At 51.1% G+C, this 20,928-nt stretch overlaps 1 protein-coding gene across 1 annotated transcript in view; it reads right to left on the bottom strand.

Moving 5' to 3' along the window:
- Positions 1-873: 873 nt before the first annotated feature.
- LOC112113853 (phospholipid-transporting ATPase ID-like) overlaps positions 874-20,928 on the bottom strand; it is a 73,645-nt gene continuing 53,590 nt past the window's right edge. The window contains exons 20-25 of the mRNA XM_029913861.1: positions 20,704-20,927; positions 16,813-16,896; positions 14,144-14,389; positions 11,869-12,007; positions 5,239-5,369; positions 874-3,551 (exon numbers count right to left, since the gene is read on the bottom strand). Coding sequence (XP_029769721.1) covers positions 3,336-3,551; positions 5,239-5,369; positions 11,869-12,007; positions 14,144-14,389; positions 16,813-16,896; positions 20,704-20,927 — 1,040 coding nt within the window. The 3' untranslated portion in view covers positions 874-3,335. The remainder of the gene's footprint in view (positions 3,552-5,238; positions 5,370-11,868; positions 12,008-14,143; positions 14,390-16,812; positions 16,897-20,703; position 20,928) is intronic.

Genomic DNA, 20,928 nt, shown 5'->3' on the forward strand with positions numbered 1-20,928 from the left:
CCAACTGCCCCTCATGGTGCCCCACCTCCCATCACCCCTCTTCCCCATGTACCCCTATGACCCTCCCACTCTGATCCCCCCCATCACCCAGCTACACCCTATGACCCTCCCCCTCAACCCCTGCCCTGACCCCCCATCACCTCCCCCAACTGTCCCCATGGTGCCCCACTCCCATCACCTCCTCTCCCAACTGCCCCTCATAACCCTCCCCACTCGGATCCCCCATCACCTCCTCCCCCAACTGTAGAGCGACCATAGGTCCGGTTTGGTCAGGACAGTCCCCTTTTTAAGCCCTAGGCCGGACGTTCCAGCTTTTTTGGCACAACTGGGCATTTGTCTGATCATCAGTTGGCCAAAGCAAACAGGACAAATGCCCAGTTGTGCCAAAAAAAGTGGGGCACACCCCTAGGGGGGCATGGAGAAACAGCTGGGGGGTTGAATAGCGATGCCAGGCCGCAGGGCAGGCTGGCAGCCCAGGGGGGTGGGGGGAAAGGTTGCTCAGGTCAGCCCCGTGCAGTGTCCCGTTTTCCCTTTGGGAAATATGGTTACTCTACCCAACTGCCTCCATGACCCTTCCCTCCCCATCCCTGCTCTGACCATCCATCAATCCCTCTCTCAACTACCCCGCATAACCCCCCCTCCAACCCACTGTCACCCCCTCCCCCAACTGCCCCACTCCCTGCTCCGGCCCCCCTCCACTTTCCTCCACAGCTGGGCTGGGCTCTTCGTGAGTCACTACTCTGATGCAATCTGGCTCTCCGTGTTCCCACTCCTGAGATCCATGCAGTGAACAACATACTTGCACCTGCTCACGCCCCAAGGATCAAGCAACAGATTACACACACATTATTCATCCCATTGGCCACTATTTATATTAAAAAATTATTTTACAAACCAAGGAGAGATGCTTGTGGAACACCAGGGCCAATTTCAAGACATTAAAAACATACATTGGTCTTGTCAAACTGCTGAAGTATTTGCAGTTGGAGCAAGTTCACCAAGTGGATCATCCCTTGCGTGTCTTATGCAGCATTTGTAAGTCCCGCTTCGGCCGTGGCCAAGTAGGGTGTGTTGTGTGCAAACCGTCTTAGAGCGGTGTCTGGGGTCCCAGAGCTTCCCTGGTTCATTCGCAGTTGGCCTGCCTTTCCTTCTCAGCACTGCAGCCCACAGCATCACACGCTAGCCACAGCCTGGCAGGCTGAGCCTTCTGGGGTGTCAGTTAACAATCTAAACTCTCCCCTTCGGTACCGTCGTGAGCCGTTATCCGAATCGGCGTGCCGAGGTGATGGTCTCTGGCAAGGGAGCCACAAGCCAGAGAGAAGCGACGAGCAATGACTGCACCGCTCAGTTTGATTCGCCCCGGTGCACTGCATTGCTCGGTGTTACAGCTGTCTCCGTGCAGCATGTTCCTTTCCCCTGCTGTGGAAGGGCAGACCCAGCCCCATGGCCGAAAGCTAATGCTGTGGTTTATAACAAATCCCCAGAGCCCAGCTGCAATCGACCCTCTGTCTCTACCGGTGCTAAGCCCAGAGGAGAGTCATGTCCAGAGAATAAAACCCTTCGTTAGAGGAGTATAAACAATTCCACGCAATTGCTGTTAAAACCAGGAGCCCAGCAGGTAACAAGGAGCTCTAGGGAGACTAATTCAAGTGGAAACGTCGCTGGCCTGTCACAGTAACACATCCCTTCCGCCAGTGCCTCGGGGATTCCGCACAGAACCCCGTTACCGCTAACGTGTGTAATGTACAGGAACCCCCGCCCAAGCAGGCATCGGATCTAGCCCTACCACCCTCTGCAAGTGGTTAGAGCACCGGCTGAGGAACTAACAGGGGGGCGCTTTGTCCTGCAGGCGAGAGAGCGCCGTTCCGATGGGTGAGTAACGCTAATGGGCCTGATTCTCCACTCCCGCATGCTGGCTTTACACCAGGGTAACTCCCCCGGTATAGCACTGGTGTGACGGCCTGGAGAACCAGGCCCAACGGCTCAGCAACTCCAAGACTCTGGCCGTTTCTAGTCTGTCAGGTCCCCTTGCTGGCGGGCTCACAGCTCTCTGACCTCACACACGGGACTTAGGGGCTGTCAGCTGTCTGATGGATTCGCCTTCCAACCAAAATCGAACGAGGAGGCAAAACCGTGTGGTTCAAGAAACTGCAGAGATCACCAAGCCTGAGCCTAGGGAGAGACAGAACAGGGGGGCTGGCGTGTTAAAGAGCTGGGCACTCAGAGGTAAGGGTGAAAACGGCACCCTCCCATCGGCCCTGTGCAGCGCATGGAGGTTCCGTTTCTGCCATCAGAGGCTCTCATTCAGTCCAGGGGAGCTGGGCGTTTGTGCTGGAGAGCAGAATTTGGCGGGGTCTGGTTGGAAAGCCAACTGCTGATGGAGGTTCCCTGGTGAGACCGAGCCATGACCCAGGGAGGGATTTCCCAGCTTTACTCTAACGGAGCGGCTCTAGCATTTGTGGAATTCAGGAACTGGGTGTTTTGGTGCTTTTCTGTTTTCAATCTAGAAGAAACTGCTGGTGCCTGGCTGCAAACCCTGAGAACAATGACATTTCCCAGCAGGCTGGCTCTGCAGCACAGCTCGATTGCAGGCCCCTTTCCCTGGGTGTTGCCTGGAGAGCTGAACCCTGACTTCCAGCACCTCCCAAAGGTAGGGGGCTGCGCTTGGGGCACTGGCTGTAGACCTGGACAGGGTTACCCACCAGCTCGGAAGGTCATTTCCCACCTCATACTCTCCAAATGCTCATGTACATTATGGACAAATGGCCGCACAATTACTTAGATTGCAAAGATTTGGGTTCGAGGCACTGGGCCCGTCCCCCCTGGGGTCAGTGGAGTTATCCCCGGGATGAATACAGCTCTGAATGTTTCACGGCATAGCTCACAGCAGAAACAAGTCTTGTGGATGGGATGAGCGTATACAGCTCTGCCCTCGCTCCGCCCTGACTTCGCTGTGCTCGGCGGTACTGGGTTGAGGGGATGAAGCAGTGGCATCACGGATGATCTTGGTGCATGGAGCGGGCGTTCCCCTGCACGTTCTCTCTCTCAGGCCACGGAGGGATGTGGGGGTTGGTCTGCTCTGCACTTGCCGCTCTCCACTTGTCAATGCCACACAGTTAAGAACTTTGACTCATCCTGTTCTTTCCACCCTTCCCCTGCCTCCCTGGGAGCAGCGCGTGCCCTTCAGAGCAGGAGCTGGAGTTAGAGCGAGTGCCTGGGTGGAAAGAGAAGGCCTGAGTCCTCCTTGGAGTAGCTGACAGGGCAGTCCTGGGCAGGTGCGGGCTGGGACGCTGTGCAGATCACAGTTTCCTTTCTGGCTGCCCTGGTTCTTTCATTCACTTGTGTTTGTTTTTCTCACTATTGGGTGAAAACGTCCCTGTTGTGGTGAAAGGCAGTTTAGGCCGCATGTTTCTCCCAGACATAATGAGCGCGCCGAAGCCGTGCTGATGGGAGAAGGCGTAGCCGGAGCGACGGGTGCTGGTACGGCGCAAGCGTGTCTTGGGCAAGGGAGGCGGCGGCCGCTTCTTGGCCGCTCTGATCTTGCGTAGGACCTGAAATCAGAAAACATCCCGCTCAGCGGGTGGGAGAGACAGCTGGGCTTGGAACGCCCACAGTCCTGTTGCTTCACAGGCAGAAGCGGGTACCTGCAGAGGCTTTAACTGGCCGGAAGGCAGTAACCTGGCTGTGTACAAACGGTTCCTAGCAGCCCCTTGCTCCTACACGGCAGGGCTATCAAATATCAGCCACGGGGCGTCTTTTCAGAGCCAGACCGGCTACAGACACAGGGCCCGTGTGAGCACAACAAAGCTAGAGGCAGCAGGGGCAGAGTCTGGAGAAATGCTGACCCTCTGCACCTCCTGTTCGAGGCAATGGGAGCTGCAGGTCCTTGGCCTCTCTCAGGGTCAGGCTTTATCTAGGTCCCAGCTTGGCAGCCGGCTGGGACCCCTCCCCAGCCAGAACAGTCCTCTCAGCAGGCAGCTCATGTCCCACAGGCACCGCGAGCCTTGACAAAAGTGACGCATGCTTGCTGTGGGGAGCCAGGCCCGAGCCATAGCCTGGAGCTGGGATTCTGAGCTCCCCTGCCAAGGACAGGGCACTGATCGGAGAGTCTGGGCCAGGCCCGTGTACAATACCGTAGTTCAATAAACTAGTAAACCCACAAACACCGGTCATCCCATCTGAAGCGGCGAGAGCCAGCTAAACTCAGCAGGGAGGTTTGAATAGGGGGGGAGGGATAGCTCAGTGGTTTGAGCATTGGCCTGCTAAACCCAGGGTTGTGAGTTCAATCCTTGAGGGGGCCATTTACGGATCGGGGGGGGAAAAATTGGTCCTGCTTTGAGCAGGGGGTTGGACTAGATGACCTCCTGAGGTCCCTTCCAACCCTGATCTTCTATGATCTATGAATGTGTCCTTGGGGACGGCACCTCTTCTGTCTCTCTAGCTGCTGATTTTCTGTGGAACCATCACCCTAGTCCTTAGCGGCAGAGAATCTAGCTGCGTCACTGCCCCTTCCCACAGGGCCCCTGGGGAGCTTTGCCAGGGGTGTGGCCTTGCTCAAGGACGTTGTGCCTTAACGCTGGCAGAGCGCAGGAAGAAGAGAAACACTGGAGTGCAGCGGCATTTAGCAAACTGCTCCGGTCGGCAGTGAAGCAGAGCATCACCTGCAGCCTTGTTTGCGGGTGGGGGGGTTCTCCTCCAGGAGAGTCCCTCACACTAATGTGGCATGGCCAGCGTTCTCTCCTCACTACTGCAGCCCCCCCTCCACTCCCCCCAGGAGGAACAGCCCCACCTCCGCTTCCTATTCCCTGGGTGGGGAGGGCGGCTGGTTCCCGAGGTGTGTGAATGTTAGCAGAAGAGGAAGCGGGTCCCTTCAGCCAGCAGAACCCAAGCAGACGTGTGCGTCTGGGAGGCCGGGCGGGGGACTGCACACCTGCACTGCAGTAGCAGGGGGCGGCTCTGCTGGCTGTGAAATGCACTGCTGCTTTGTCACCAAGCCACAACACTTAAACCCTGCACCTAAAAATAGCCCTGCTTCCCCAATCCCCCCACGCCCAGATCAGTCTAATCTGTCTCAGTAATCTCAGGCTGCAGACGGGCTGAACTGCGCCAAACCCTCCTTCCCGAACAGGCTCCAGGCGCGAGTCCGGGTAGCACTCGCACACTGCGCAATCCCAGGCCCCTGGACACGGACTGCGAAGCAGGCGGAGGGGGCAGTGACAGCCGAGGTTATCCCCTTACTTTGTCACTGACGGTCGGCATTAGCTGAGCCTTCAGAAACCGACCGCCAACCACCGGCAGCACACACAGGATGATGCTGAGGAAGATCGCCAGCCACACATTGGGTTGACTGAGGGTGTTTCGAGCTGTCCCTGAAAAACAAGAGCACAGTAAAAGCCAGGACAGCGGCAGTCGCAGGCACTTCCATTCATACAGATCCCAAAGCACTCTGCAAACACACTGGAATATGCAAATTATCCCCAAAGGTCAGGTTACCCACCAGTGACCCCCAGCCCACGCGGAGGTGGGACTTGCAGTGGTTAAGAGCGCACAGCAACAATCATGCACCAGTTTGAGCCAGCCGGGGAAGAATACTCTTGTGTCCAAATCCAATTGCAGTGCGGGGCTAGGGAGGCAGAAAGGAATGACCGGAACTGGAGTTTGCTGGATACCAGCGTTAACAGCTTGTCACTTGATAAAAAGGCAGAGGCCATGGGTCAAGACCCCGATGTTTATCTCCTCCATAGATAGTCATCCTCCAGCAGCCCCTCCCCAGGGCATTAGCTCCCCAGGAACGCCAAGGGAGAGCACCACCTCCTGAATCACGGGCACCGTTCCCTGAAGCACTGTGGGCTACTGACTTGGAGAGCAGACAGGACCGCGGTCCTGTGGGGATCTGCACAGCTGCCTGCTACAGATGGAGAGTAGTCCGGCCCAGAGGGTAAAACTGGCAGAGCAGCTCTCGGGTGGAGACGGGAGGCTGCCACATTATCCAAAGCCAAAACAACCCCAGTTTGTTCTCCCCGCCATTCCTTCAGCGTTTGGACAGGCTAAGCAGCCTGTGAGCACCTCGTTACAGCGGCTAATGCTACTGCTGTTGGCAGTAATGCTGCTGAATGGTCTCCGGAGACAACCTCACTGGAGTTAAAGTAACCAAGTGCACTGGGCCTAGGCTTGAAATCTTTGTGTTTCAGGAAGTGGAGGAAGTAACCAGGGGAACGTCCATGTTAGACTTGATTCTGGCGATCAGAGAGAAATTGGTAGCAAATCTGAAGGTGGACGTGAATTTGGGTCCAAGAGATCATGAAATGATAAAAAGCGACAGCGAGTCCTGTGGCACCTTATAGACTAACAGACATATTGGAGCATGAGCTTTCGTGGGTGAATGCCCACTGCGTCAGACTTATGCTCCTATACGTCTGTTAGTCTATAAGGTGCCACAGGACTCTTTGCTGCTTTTTACAGATCCAGACTAACACGGCTCCCCCCCGATACATGAAGTGCTAGATTGCATGATTCTAAGGAAAAGAAGGTGTGAGAGCAGCAGCATAAGGACAATGGATTTCAACTAAGCAGACTCATAGGCGCCAACTCCGTGGGCGATCCAGCACTGGAGCACCCATGGAAAAAAATTAGTGGATGCTTAGCACCCACCGGCAGCCAGCTCCCCCCTGCCCCCCCCCAGCGCCTCCCATTCGCCGGCTGCCCTGCCGATCAACTCCTCCCCCGGCCTCCCAACACCTCCTGCCTGCCGTGATCAGCTGTTTTGCGGCGTGCAGGTGGCACTGGAAGGGAGGGGGAGGAGCGGGGATGAGGCACGCTCGGGAAGGGGGTGGAACTGGATGGGAAGAGGTGGGGTGGAGCAGGATGGGAAGAGGTGGAGCGGGGGCTTGGGAGAAGGGATGGGGTGGGGGCGGGGCCTGGGGCGGAACAGGGCCAGGAAGAGGTGGGATGGGGATAGGGTTTGGGGGAAAGGGTCAGGTGGGGGCGGGGCCTGGGGGAGAGGGGATTTTGAGCACCCCCAGGGCCCGGAGAAAGCCGGCGCCTGTGAGCAGACTTAAAAAAACTCAAAGAACTGGTAGGTAAGGTCCCATGGGAAGAAAATCTAAGGGAAAAAGTTGTCCAGGAGAGCTGGCAGTTTCTCAAGGAGACAAAGTTAAAGGCACAACTGTAAACTGTCCTGATGCGAAGGAAAGCTCCGAAGTATGGTAAGAGGCCAATATGGCTCCATCAGGAGCTCTTTCATGACCTGAAAATCAAAAGGGAATCCGACACTAAGTGGAAACACGGATGAATTGCTAAGGAGAGGGAAAAAGAATAGCACAAGCACGTAGGGACAAAATCAAGAAAGTTAAGGCACAAAATGAGTTACGCCTGGCAAGGGACAGAAAAGGCAAGAAGAAGAGGTTCTTTAAATACCCTTAGGAGCAAGAGAAAGAGGAAGGAAAGTGTAGGTCCTCTACTTAGCGGGGAAGGAGAGCTAATATCCGATGACGTCAAAAAGGCTGAGGTGTTTATTGCCTATTTTGCTTCAGTCTTCACTAAAAAGTTTTAATGGTGATCAGATACTCAACGCAATTAATATTAACAACAGGGGGGGGGAGGAACGCAAGCCAAAATAGGAAAAGAACAGGTTAAAGAATATTTAGATAAATGAGATGTATTCAAGTCAGCAGGACCTGATGAAATTCATCCCAGGATACTTGAAGAACTAGCTGAAGCAATCTCAGAACCATTAGCAGTTATCTTTGAAAACTCCTGGAGGACAGGTGAGGTCCCAGAGGACTGGAGAAGGGCCAACTTAGTAACTGTCTTTGAAAAGGGGAATTATAGACCAGTCAATATGTGGAAAGAGAGTGGAACAAATTATTACACAATCAATGTATAAGTACCTAGAGGATAACAGGGTTATAAGGAATAGCCAGCATGGATTTGTCAAGAACAAATCATGCCAAACCACCTTAGCTTCCTTCTTTGACAAATTTACTGGACTAATGGAGGGGGGAAGCAGTAGACAATATATAGCTTGATTTTAGTACAGCTTTTGACATGGTCCCCCATGACCTTCTCTTAAACAAACTAGGGAAATGTGGTCTAGATGAATTTGCTATAAGGTGGATGCACAACTAGTTGAAAGATGGCACTCAAAGAATAGTTATCAATGGTTCACTGCCAGATTGGGAGGGCATATCTAGTGGGGTCCTGCACGGGTCAGTCCTGGGTCCAGAACTATTCAATATTTTCATTACTTGGGTAATGGAATGGAGAGTGCACATAAAATTTGCAGATGACACCAGGCCGGGAAGGGTTGCAAGCACTTGGAGGACAGGGTTAGAATTTAAAACAACCTTGACACATTGGAGAATTGGTCTAAATTTAACAAGGTGAAATTCAATAAAGACAAGTGCAAAGCACCACGCTTAGGAAGGAGAAAATCTAATATACAGCTACAAGCTGGGGAGTAACTGGCTAGGTGGTCACACTGCTGAAAAGCATTTGGGGCTATAGTGGATCTGCCAGCAGATCGAGGGACGTGATTATTCCCCTCTATTCGCCACTGGTGAGGTCACATCTGGAGTATTGCGTCCAGTTTTGGTCCCCCCACTACAGAAAGGATGTGGACAAATTGGAACGAGTCCAGCGGAGGGCAATGAAAATGACTAGGGGGCTGGGGCACATGACTTACGAGGAGAGGCTGTGGGAACTGGGATTGTTTAGTCTGCAGAAGAGAAGAATGAGGGGGGATTTGATAGCTGCTTTCAACTACCTGAAAGGGGGTTCCAAAGAGGATGGATCTAGACTGTTCTCAGTGGTACCAGATGACAGAACAAGGAGCAATGGTCTCAAGTTGCAGTGGGGGAGGTCTAGGTTGGATATTGGAAACACTATGTCACTAGGAGGGTGGTGAAGCACTGGAATGGGTTACCTAGGGAGGTGGTGGAATCTCCATCCTTAGAGGTTTTTAAGGTCAGGCTTGACAAAGCCGTGGCTGGGATGATTTAGTTGGGAATTGGTCCTGCTTTGAGCAGGGGGTTGGACTAGATACCTCCTGAGGTCTCTTCCAACCCTAATGTTGTATGATTCTATCAAGTTGAATATGGGTCAACAATGTGATGCAGTTGCAAAAAAAGGCTCATATCATTCCGGGGTGTATTAACAGGAGTGTTTTATGCAAGACACGGGAGTAATTGTCCTGCTCTACTCGGCACTGGTGAGGCCTCAGCTGGATACTGTGTCCAATTCTGCGCACCCCACTTAGGCAAGATGTGTACAAATTGGAGAGACTCCAGGGGAGAGCAACCAAAACAAGAAAAGGTTTAGAAAACCTGACCTGTGAGGGAAGGTTAGACCGGGCATGTTTAGTCTTGAGAAAAGAAGATTTGGACCCGGGGAGGGGAGGTAATAACAAACTTCAGATGTCTTACAGGCTGTTATAAAGAGGACAGCGATCAACTGTTTTCCATATCCACTGAGAGTAGGACAAGAAGTGTTGGGCTTAATCTGCACCGTGGGGGAGTTATGTTACATGTTAGGAAAAATGTTCCAACCTTCCAAGGGAGGTTGTGGAATCCCCGTCACTGGAGGTTTTGAAGACCAGGTTGGACAAACACTGTGAGGGATGATCTATGTTTACTTGGTCCTGCCTCAGTGCAGGGGGCTGGACTAGATGACGTCTCGAGGTGCAGTCTAGCCCAACATTTCTATGAGATGGCTACATTACAGATATCTAAGATCGAGAGGTCAGTTGGCGTGGGGGTTGTCCAAGCAGAACAGGGAATAGTCCATATCCTCGCTCTATAAGATGGCTTCTAATGTCAAAGGTTCTGCATGACATGTATTCCTCGGTGTGTTGGGTTTGCTCGGTTTCCCTAGAGAGCCTGTAGCAGGCTGCTAGGGAGGTGTCCACCCACTGCTCAGTCAGTCCTACCTAAGCCAGGCAGAGGCAATGCTTGACCCTCTTCTATAAAAATACCAGCTCCAAGCCATTGGAACAAAGCTTGTCCCCCAGGCATTCCAAGAACTTTTTGGACATTTTATGTTTTTTCGTATGACTTTTCCAACAGATGTCAGGGTAGCTAAAGTCCCCCCATTGCTGCCAGGTCTTGTGTTTTGGATATTTCTGTTATTTGTTCTAGAAATGCCTCATCCACCTCCTCCTCCTGACTCGGGGGTGTCTAGTAGACTCCCTCTACCAGGACATCATTCCTATTTCCCACCCTTTTATCGTTACCCAGAGACTTTCACTGGTCTGCCTCTCGCCTCCGTCTGGACCTCAGAACAAGGGTATATATTTTTAATATATAATGCAACCCCTCCACCCTTTTTCCCTGCCTGTCCTTCCTGAACAAGTTGTTCCGCTCTGTACCAATAGTCCAGTCATGAGACTTTCCCCACCAAGTCTCTGTGATGCCAACTGAGTCATAATTTAGTTTATGTACTAATATTTTCAGTTCATCCTGTTTAGTCCCCATACTCCTTGCATACGTGTGTAGAAATCTAAGATGCTGAGCAGATTCCTCCACTGATTTCCCTCTTGTTGTTCCTATGACCCTACTGTAATTTTCCATGTCGCCCCAACGTCTAGCTCTCTGTTACAGTCACCTTTTTATCTCCTAGGCATCTAATGCCGTGCTGGACTGGACTGGCTTCTCCGGTGGGGATTTAAAGGGCCCAGGGCTCCAGCTGCTGCGGGGAGCCCCGGGCCCTTTAAATCACCGCCGGAGCTCCGGCAGCCGGGCTCAGGAGGGGATTTAAAGGTCCTGGAGCTCCGGCCCCTGTGGGGAGCCCCAGGCCCTTTAAATCGCCTCCGGAGCCCTGCCGCCGCTACCCCAGCCCTAGCCTGAGCCCTGCCTGATTTAAAGGGCCTGGAGCCCCGCGGCGGCCGGAGCCCCAGGCCCTTTAATTTGCGCCTGAGCTCTGGGGTGATTTAAAGGCCCTGGGGCTCCCAGCCACAGCCGGAGCCCCAGGGCCGTTAAATCTTGAAAGGCCCCGCCTCTTCCAGTTGAGGCCACGCCCCTTCTCAGATCTCCGGTGTACCGGTAAGTCCTTTAAGTTACTTTCACCCCTGGCCAAAACACTGACTGGAGACTGGAACCAACAAACCGTAGGGCTTCCAAAACTAAAAGCTGCTCCCAGCTGAGCTCCACTCATGCTGGATGCAGAGAGGTGTTGGAGCTGGTGGGGTATTTGAAGCAAATACCTTCACTGAGGCTATAGTCCCCTCCTCCTGTTCAGGATCTGTCCAGGGACGGACTCATTCACATGATGCTGTTCACTGGTTGCACATGCTCATAGGCACTTATGCAAAATAACGTCAGTCAGAGGGCGGCTCACAAACCATTTATCACCAGCATTCATTTGCTATTTTGATGGGTGACTGCGCACTAAAGTCACATAGCATAGCTTCTCTCCCTGACTGGGTGACCACACTTTGATACCTTCCGGTACCAATACACAAGCTTGTTCGCATATGAACAAATCTATTTGCACAGACAAACGTTCCCCAAATATTTGTGGGGCCCAAACTCCACCCAGCTGCCTGTTGGAGAAGAGAGATAAATAAGAGGCTGCATTAAATCCAATTCAATGGATTTATTTGGAGGAGCGTTTGCAGATATGGGTATAGGGCGTGTGCATGTATATAGGTGTGCACCGTGTGCCAGTGAATGGGCACAGGGACGTGTGTATGCACGAGTGGGCACCAGAGACAATGAACATGTCCTGTAGTGTGGTGTAAATACCTGACAGTGACAAATAAGATCCACAGCGTGTTATTGCCATTTCCTCAGTACATACGGGACGTACTTCCAGCGGGTTAAGTACAGCCCACTCGGAGACGCAGCGCTCTGCAGGAGCTGTCCCAGTGCTTACCAATGAAAGGGAAGGAGGCTGTGAAGATCAGGTACATGCCGTCACTGTACATGGTGAAGATGATGGCAAAGTAAACGGAAAGGCTGCCCCAGATGAAAAACTGGTTCACAGCTGTCCAGTAGGCAGTGTCCAAGCCAATCTGAAAGAATAAATCAATACAGTAGCGGTCAATGGCTTTAACCATCCCACATCCAAGTGCCAAACACAGGCAGGCAGAGAGGGCTGCTCCCCCGTGTTGTCCCCACCCACCAGGGTGGAACTTGTTCTGCCATCTGTCTCGTTTAGTCGGCAAGTTGCTGTGGCAAGGTCCCAACCCAAGAAGAAAGGCTGTGCGCGCCTGGCCATTCACAGGTGGCAGTGTTTGCTCCCTGTGGTTACCGGCCCATCAAGAAATGGGGGGAGGAGCCAGTGAGACCCCGATTTGCATACGGCGGAGAGCCTCAGGCTGTGGAGCTGAGAGCAACTCCACTATTTTTTCCAGCCATTTCACCCATCCTATCAGCACTGCCTCACCCTGACCCAACCCAAGTCTCAGCAAGGCGGTGGCTAAGCTGGCCACCTGTGCCAGCCTGGTCCAATGAGACCAAGATCACAGCACCAGAGACATGTCAGACCTCGAGAGGTCACCTAGTCTAGCCGCCTGCACTCATGGCAGGGCTCAGTATTATCTAGGCCGTCCCTGACAGGTGTTTGTCCAGCCTGCTCTTACACACCTCCAGTGACAGAGATTCTGCAACCTCCCTGGGCAATTTACTCCAGTGCTTAACCACCCTGACAGTTAGGAAGAATCCTAGAACCACAGGATTGGAAGGGACCGTAAGGGTCATCCAGTCTAAGTGTTTCCTAATGTCCAACCTAAATCCCCCTTACTGCAATGTAAGCTCATTGCTTTCTGTCCGGTTCTCGGTGGATAAGGAGAACAATCTATCACCCCCTCTTCAGAACAACGTTTTACATACTTGAAATCTGTTATGTCCCCCCTCAGTCTGGTCTTCTCCAGACTAAACAAACTCAGGTTTTTCAATCTTCCCTCACAGGTCATGTTTTCTAGACCGTTAATCCTTTTTGTTGCTCTTCTCTGGACTTTCTCCAATTTGTCTACATATTTCGCCAAGTGTGGTGCTCAGAACTGGACACAAGAGTCCAGCTGAGGCTGTTTATCAGCACGGAGCAGAGCGGAAGAACTACTTCTCGTGTCTTGTTTACAACACTCCTGCTAATACAGCCCAGAATGATGTTCAGTTCTTTTGTAACAGCGTTACACTGGTGACTCATATTTAGCTTGTGATCCACTTTTACCCCGCAGATCCCTTTCCACAGAACTCCTTTCTAGGCAGTCAGTTCCCACTTTGTATGTGTGCAACTGATTGTTCCTTCCTAGTACTTTGCATTTGTCCTAATTTAATTTCATCCTATTTATTTCAGACCATTTCTCCAGTTTGTCCAGATCATTTTGAATTCTAATCCTGTCCTCCAAAGTGCTTCCAGTCCCTCCCAGCTTGGCATCGTCCACAAACTTTATAAGTGTACTCTCTATGCCAATATCCAAATCATGTCTGAAGATATCAAACAGAACCGGACCCACAACAGATCTTTGTGGGACCCCACTCAATATGCCCTTCCAGTTTGACTGTGAACCATTGATAAATATTCTCTGAATACAATTTTCCAAGCAGTTGTGCACCCAACTGGTTAAATTCAATAAAGTAAGTTCGTCTAGGCTGTGTTTCCCTAGTTTGCTCATGAGAAGGTCATGTGAGACAGTATCAAAAGCCTTACTAAAGTCGAGATACATCACATCTACCGCTTCCCCCCATCCATGGGGCTTGTTTCTACATCCACAGACTGTAGAGGTGAAGGTCATCCACCCAGTGCAGACACCACTGCCGTGTAAACAGACAGTCGATACACAACTGTGTGCCTCAGTTCCCCACCAGTAAAATGGGGATACGAATCCTCCTCCTCTCCCACCCCAGTCTGTATTGTCCATCTGCGCTGTAAACTCCCCCGCACGGGAGCTGTCCCTCACTATGGCCCCTGTACTGAAAAGACTTCCAGACGAGCAGTGCCACTGAAGAACTGAGCAACTCACGTGTGTCCAGGTAAATCTTTGCAGGATTGGGGCTTGAGTGTACATACAGCAGCTAACACAATCCAGTTGGGGCCTGAGCGTACGTGCAGCACCTAACACAATCCGGTCTCAATCCCAGTTGGGGCCTCCAGGCACTACCATAATAAAATAAATAAGTAAATAATGACAACAGTGATGCATTACTTGCACAGAGACCACGATCAGCAGGCAGGTCTGGGCCATCAGTGCGAAGGACTGGTAGTCAGCAATGGCTTTCCCATCACTTCTCACGGCGTCGTACATGGCCCCATAGGGGATGAAGAAGAGAATGAGGGAGCTGTAGATCCCGTGCAGCACGCACTTGACAAACTCGATCTTGTTGAAGTAGAGATTCTGCTGCCCGGGTTCATAGAGGTGAGGGAACTGCATGCTCCAGCGGTCATCCACGTCCTGGGAACAGAGGGGAGAAGCTGGCAGCCCAGCGGTGACATGGACCCCCCTGACCCCAGCTGTGACATGCATTCCCATGTGGGAGAGCCCCAGCACACCACTCAGCCATGCTGCCCAACAGGTCACATCACTAGAGCACTCGGGCGTGTTCTCCAAGGTGGGTTTTACCTTCCCAGTGCTGATGAGAAGGATAAATGGAGGTCGCATGCCTTACGAGGCACGCTCCAGCCCAATGTCCAGGACTGTCTGACATGGAGCCCTGAGCCTTTGAGCCACTGGATGTCTCTCAAGTTCCCATACGTTTAGCCTCTGCAATGCAGGTAGGGTCAGGCTGATATATTGCTGGGGCAAAGACATCAATGGAATGCAGCTCTGAAGGACTGAGACAAGTGCTCTGTGTGAAATGCTCCACAAAAAGGGGTCAGCATAGAGGGCCTGGCCTGGAGACCCCCATGAGCACTGGTTGTGGCCATCACACCAGATGGTGATTAAGGGGATTGTGAGCATTAACCCAGCTCTTTGGTTTGCAGGGGCCTAGTCCATACGTAGTATTGAGAACGCAAGGGCCATGAGGCCCCAGGGCAGCGAGTTGGGCTCAGGGGTTTTCCGGGTGAAGAAAAGAAGGCACTAGGCGGAGAGGGGAAGAGGGAGCATGTTAAAGGCAGAGTCAGAGATCGAGGGCAAGGAGGAGAAGGGAAATCTATGAGTTTGCCAGGAGGTCAGACTAGCTGATCACAGTGGTCTCTTCTGGCCTTGGAATTGATGAATGAATCTTTCTTGGGTTTAACTCGGTGCTGTCTTAGCTGGGGGGTAGGGGAGCAATGGCCTGTGGGTAGCTTTGGTCAAGTTCAAGGTGAACAGGACTCAGGATGTTCTTGATAGTGCAAACGAGTCACACTAGAAAATACTCAGAGTCTGTGTCATATGAACATAAGAACGGCCAGACTGGGTCAGACCAAAGGTCCGTCTAGCCCAGTATCCTGTCTACTGACAATGGCCAATGCCAGGTGCCCCAGAGGGAATGAACACAACAGGGGAGTTTCGATTTTCATCCATCTCCTGTCATCCACACCCAACTTTTGGCAGTCAGAGGTTTGACACCCAGAGCATGGGGTTGCATCCCTGACCATCTTGGCTAACAGCCACTGATGGACCTGTCCTCCATGGACCTGTCCAATGCTTTTTTCAAGCCAGTTACTCTTTTGGCCTTCACAACGTTCAGTTTCCCTTCCCCAAAATAAAGACCAAAATCTGCCACTGCTTGGGAAAGGGCAGCCATATGGAGGATATAGCTTTATACATATAAAGGAGCTAAGATCAAAATACACATGCTAGGACAGCGGGCATCCCCCAGGAAGTCTAGTGTGCTCTGTGCCGCAGTGATCCATTTTATTAATATATTACTGAGTATTTGCTTTATCTAGAGACGTTGGTCACACTCCAAGGGATCATGGAGCCAGAGATCAAAGGGTCAGATCCGAACCACCGAGGCTGCCCAGAACTCTAGGTTCATAGCCCAGCATGGTTGATGCAGGCTCCGACATGGGACGCCTACCCAGATTGTACCATACCAGGCCATTTACTGAACTGCTGCTTTACAGGAAACTTACTAACCACTGCACAGCTTTCCTTAAAACTCTTTCATAGGGTTACTATCAGCCGGACCCTAGAGACGCAGGACAGGGTTCTATAGACATTACTCTAAAATCCTACAGAATCTACGTAGGAACTTGACATCCAGACCAAAGGGACTGATTCATACCACATCCTTTCTATAGGGTTTTTTTTAACCATCCTGTAGAATTCTGCACTGCCTTTCACTGGATGGCTCAGCATTCCTATACCAAGGTTATTTTCTATTAATTTGTAAAGGACTTTTCCAGAAAGGATTAACGATCTCACAGCTTTTTTGTATAAGAAGGGATCTACACCAGTGTCCCTGGCCAAAATTCCCCACCCCCACTGTTACATGTGCACTTGTTAGTCACCAGCCTTCACCCCAGAGGCAGTTGCATGTAGATGATTGTAAAGTGCTTACAAATATTGGTTATCGGGCCAGATCTTGAAGCCATGGCTTAATCCTGAGTCAAGGAAGATTAAGGGCTGATTCAGGCTTCGGGTCCAGGCCAACAGGATGTGAATATTCTCCCGTTAGAGGGCACCTTTTCCATTATTGTCGCTAACAGTACAACCCAGAGGGCTCCAGCCATGCTCAAACCAGGGGCCAGGCAAGACAAGACAGAATCTGCTCCACGCACTTCAGAACTGTGCTCTGCGCTCTACTCCTGGCAGGGAAATTGCTGCAGTTTCTAGCACAGGTTTTATTCACCTAGTTCCTGTCCAGAAGGGAGCACGGAACTGAGCCACAGAATCCAGGAATAAACCCCCTAGAGGTGAGCCTGGGTATTAATAGTAAACGGTACCTGGTCGAAGAGGCTCATTCCTAGCACCGGGAGGGAGGTATACACCAAATTGTAGAGGGTGATGAACCACTGATCATACACAGTCTGGAAAAGAGTCAAGAGGTCGGTTAGCAAAGGGAAGCCTCTGCTCATCTGTAACGGCAATCGATGACCCCGCCCGCCTGTCAGTCTTTCACATCTTCATTCACAGACGCTGCCATTCGCCCCCGAGCAGTGGGCCGGCCTAAGGGCCATGCCCGGGACACTGAGCTCCAGCCAAGCCTGGCAGAAAGGGCACAAACTGTCGCAAAACAATTCCTTGGCTGCTCACGTCTCAAAATTCAATCAGCCTCTCTCCAGGCTGCTGCAGGCGACTGAAAAGTAAATGGCACCCACCAGCCTTGGCCCCGCACTGAGAAACTGCTGGGCAGTTCTGGAATACTGAGCCAAAAGCGTGCAGCTTCCTTTAAAGGAACAAATAAACAAATAAAAAGCCCCAACAATTGACACTGAAGGAAATATATAATACCTGAAATGAAACACAAGTGATCTGAAATACAGAACTCTCTGGGCTCTCTCGTTTTCAGATGATGATGATTATTTATTATGAGTCATACCAGGATCGGGCCCCGCTTGTGCTAGGCACGTTACAAACACAGAGCGGACAGACTCTGCCCCGGAGAGCTTGCAATCAAAGCAGTGAGTTAACACTACTCCCGATGGAGAGAGGGTGATCACTCTAGTTCTAGCTGCCTGGAAACGAGGAAGGAGTGCGTTTAACAGTTGGAACTTGGAACAAGGCTGTTTGAACAGACCTATCAGGTTCACAGAGTCACAGACACAGGGCTCTTTATTGGTTAAACCCCAGTGATGTGAATCAGTTAGTGACTCCCACACCTGTATCTGCATGAGGGGAATACAGTCATGCTACAACAGACTGAGCCCTCCTAATGGGATTCTGCCGTCCTAAGTGCAGGACTCTGCACTTGTCCTTGTTGAACCTCATCAGGTTTCTTTTGGCCCAATCCTCTAATTTGTCTAGGTCCCTCTGTATCCTATTCCCACCCTCCAGCATATCTACCACTCCTTCCAGTTTAGTGTCATCTGCATTTTATACGTACAGTTGGGATTATGTTTTCCAGTGTGCATTACTTTGCATTTATCAACACTAAATTTCACCTGCCATTTTGTTGTTTTGAGAGATCCTTTTGTAACTTTTTGCAGTCTGCTTTGGACTTAACTATCTTGAGTAATTTTGTACCTTCTGCAAATTTCGTCACCCCACTGTTTATCCCTTTCTCCAGCTCTTTTATGAATATGTTGAATAGGACTGGTCCCAGTTCAGACCCCTGGGGGACACCACTATTTACCTCTCTCCATTATGAAAACTGACCATTTATTCCTATTCTTTGTTTCCTGTCTTTTAGCCAGCTACTGATCGATGAGATGACATTCCCTCTTATCCCACGACAGCTTACTTTGCTTAAGAGCCTTGGGCGAGGAACCTTGTGAAAGGCTTTCTGAAAATCTAAGTACCTTATATCCACTGGATCATCCTTGTCCACATGTTCATTGATCCCCTCAAACAATTCTAATAGATTGGTGAGGCGTGATTTCCCTTTACAAAAGCCCCAACAGATTGTGTTCATTTATATGTCTGATAACTCTGTTCTTTACTATAGTTTCAACCAATTTACCTGGTACTGAAGTCAGGCTTACCGGCCTGTAATTGCCAGAATCATCTTTGCAGCTGTTTTTAACAATTGGTGTCATATTAGCTATTCTCCAGTCATCTGGTACAGAAGTGGACTTAAGTGATAGTTTGCATACCACAATTAGTAGTTTTGCAATTTCATATTTGAGATCCTTCAGAACCCTTGGGTGATACCATCTGGTCATTGTGACTTCTTATTGTTTCATTTATGAATTTGTTCAAAAACCTTCTCTAGTCACACCTCAATCTGGGGCAGTTCTCAGATGTGTCACCTAAAAAGAACGGCCCAAGTGTGGGAATCTCCCTCACATCCTCAACCGTGAAGACTAATACAAAGAATTAATGTAGATTCTCTGCAATGGCCATATCTTCCTTGTGTGCTCCTTTAGCATGGGTTGTTTAGCAGCTTTCTGCTTCTGATGTATTTAAAAAAAAATTGCTGTTAGTTTTTCAGTCTTTGGCTAGTTGCTCTTCAAATTCTTTTTTGCCTTCCTAATTTATACTTTACCCATGACTTGCCAGAGCTGATGCTCCTTTCTATTTTCCTCGGTAGGATTTGACTTCCAGTGATTAAATAATGCCTGGTTGCTTTTAATAGCTTCTTTTACTCTGTTGGTTAGCCATGGTGGCACTTCTCTGGTCCTCTATGTCAGGAATTCTCAAACTTCATTGTGCTGTGACCCCCTTCTGACAACAAAAAATTACTACAAGACCCCAGGAGGTGGAACCAAAGCCTGAGCCCACCCAAGCCGAAGCCTGAGCCCCACAGCCTGGGGGGGGGCAAAGCTGAACCCCAAAGGCTTCAGCGACGGGGGAGGGGAGGCTGTAACCTGAGCCCCGCCACCCAGGGCTGTAGCCGAAGCCTGAGCCCTGCCACCTAGGGCTGAAGCAGGCAGTGGAGCAAGTCTAACACCAGTCCTGGCGACCCACAGTTTGAGAACCGCTGCCTACGTTTTTTATGAGTTGGCAGTAGGGTTGTATGACAGCCACTAGGTGGCAGCAGTGATCCATCACAGGCCCCTGCAGAAGTAGCAGAAATTGCATCTGAGGCAGGTGCCGGATGCCACCTTCTGACCCGTATATCAGAAGCATGCTGGGAGAAATGCTAACCTGCTCTCTGCTCCATTAGTAGCACACACAATAATGCTGCATTTTAGCCCCAGGGCACTTTCCTGGCCAAACATTTTCACATTATCTAGGTTTCCCCTGTGCTACTGTGAAGCACCCACAGGTTCCCCTGTGCTACTGTGTACGGTGCAGGGGAGGTGGGTGACAGCATAGGGCTTTTCACTGTACAGACTTCCCCGGGAAGCAGCTACAATCCACAGGAGATTTAGCTTCAAATAATTTTGTGGCCTGTTGCTTAAGCAAACAAAGGCAGACATGGGGTTGCCCAGCTCTGCCCCATCGTATGCTTCAGGCCCGGCCAGGTCCCTACCCACAATGTGAACCAGCCCGTGGGTTTCCTTCCCGCCTTCTGGCAGGTTTTCCCATGTGGTCCCCTCATGAATGGAACGGCCTCCCCATCCCCGCTTCCAGATTTACAAAACACTCAATGATTTTACATCAACATCGATTCACGGAATCCTGGTGAGCATGTGAAATTCTGTGACCCCAGAGAAAAATGTCACTGGGTGGCTGCTGGCGTTAAGCAGGCCTTGAGCACCCCACTTCTGTCAGCAATGGAAGCAGGTGAATGGGTGAGAACATCAGCTAGGGAAATTCACTACCAGTGCCCATGGGAAGAAGAAGAAGTATCCCAACCAGAAACCCTGGGAATGGTGAAGACAGGTGAGTAATGTTTGCCCCAAGGAAGGAGCTGGCTTGTCTCATCACGGCTGTATTTTGCAGAGGAAGCTACTTTTGTGCACAGGACGGAGAGTCAGGAAAGCTGGGTTCCGCTGGCTCCCTGTGTGACCTCAGACAAGTCACTCAGGACCACACTGTGAAAGTTATGTTGGCACCCAAAGCTGAGGATGAAACAATCTGGCCCTTGGCCTTTCTATGCTTCAGTGACTCCATCAGTAAAAGGGGGATAACTGGACTTCCCCAGAGTTCCTCACAGCAGGACGAGAAGGGGGCTCTTCGGTCCTGTCTGTAAAGTGCTTTGGGCTCCTCTGCTGGAAGACGTTCGGGCAGGAAAAGGATTATTAACACGTCTAATATACAGTGTGACAGGAACACAGAAACTGGCCCACCTGTGCAGAGAAGCCGGAGAAGAATCCATACCAGAAATGAACTAACGTGAAGGCAAAGTTCTTATAGAAGAAGTATCTGAGGAACTTGCACATGCGGATGTAGGACCATCGCCCGTGGACTAAGAGCAGGCGCTGCAGGTAACGGAACTGTGCGAAGGAAAAGTCGCTGGACAGCACAGCCTGCATCCCCTCCTGGCCGCTGATACCGACCCCAATGTGGGCAGC

The sequence above is a fragment of the Terrapene carolina genome, unplaced genomic scaffold (assembly GCF_002925995.2).
Source record: "Terrapene carolina triunguis isolate 2854851 unplaced genomic scaffold, T_m_triunguis-2.0 Scaffold998, whole genome shotgun sequence".
Taxonomy (NCBI): Eukaryota; Metazoa; Chordata; order Testudines; family Emydidae; genus Terrapene; species Terrapene triunguis.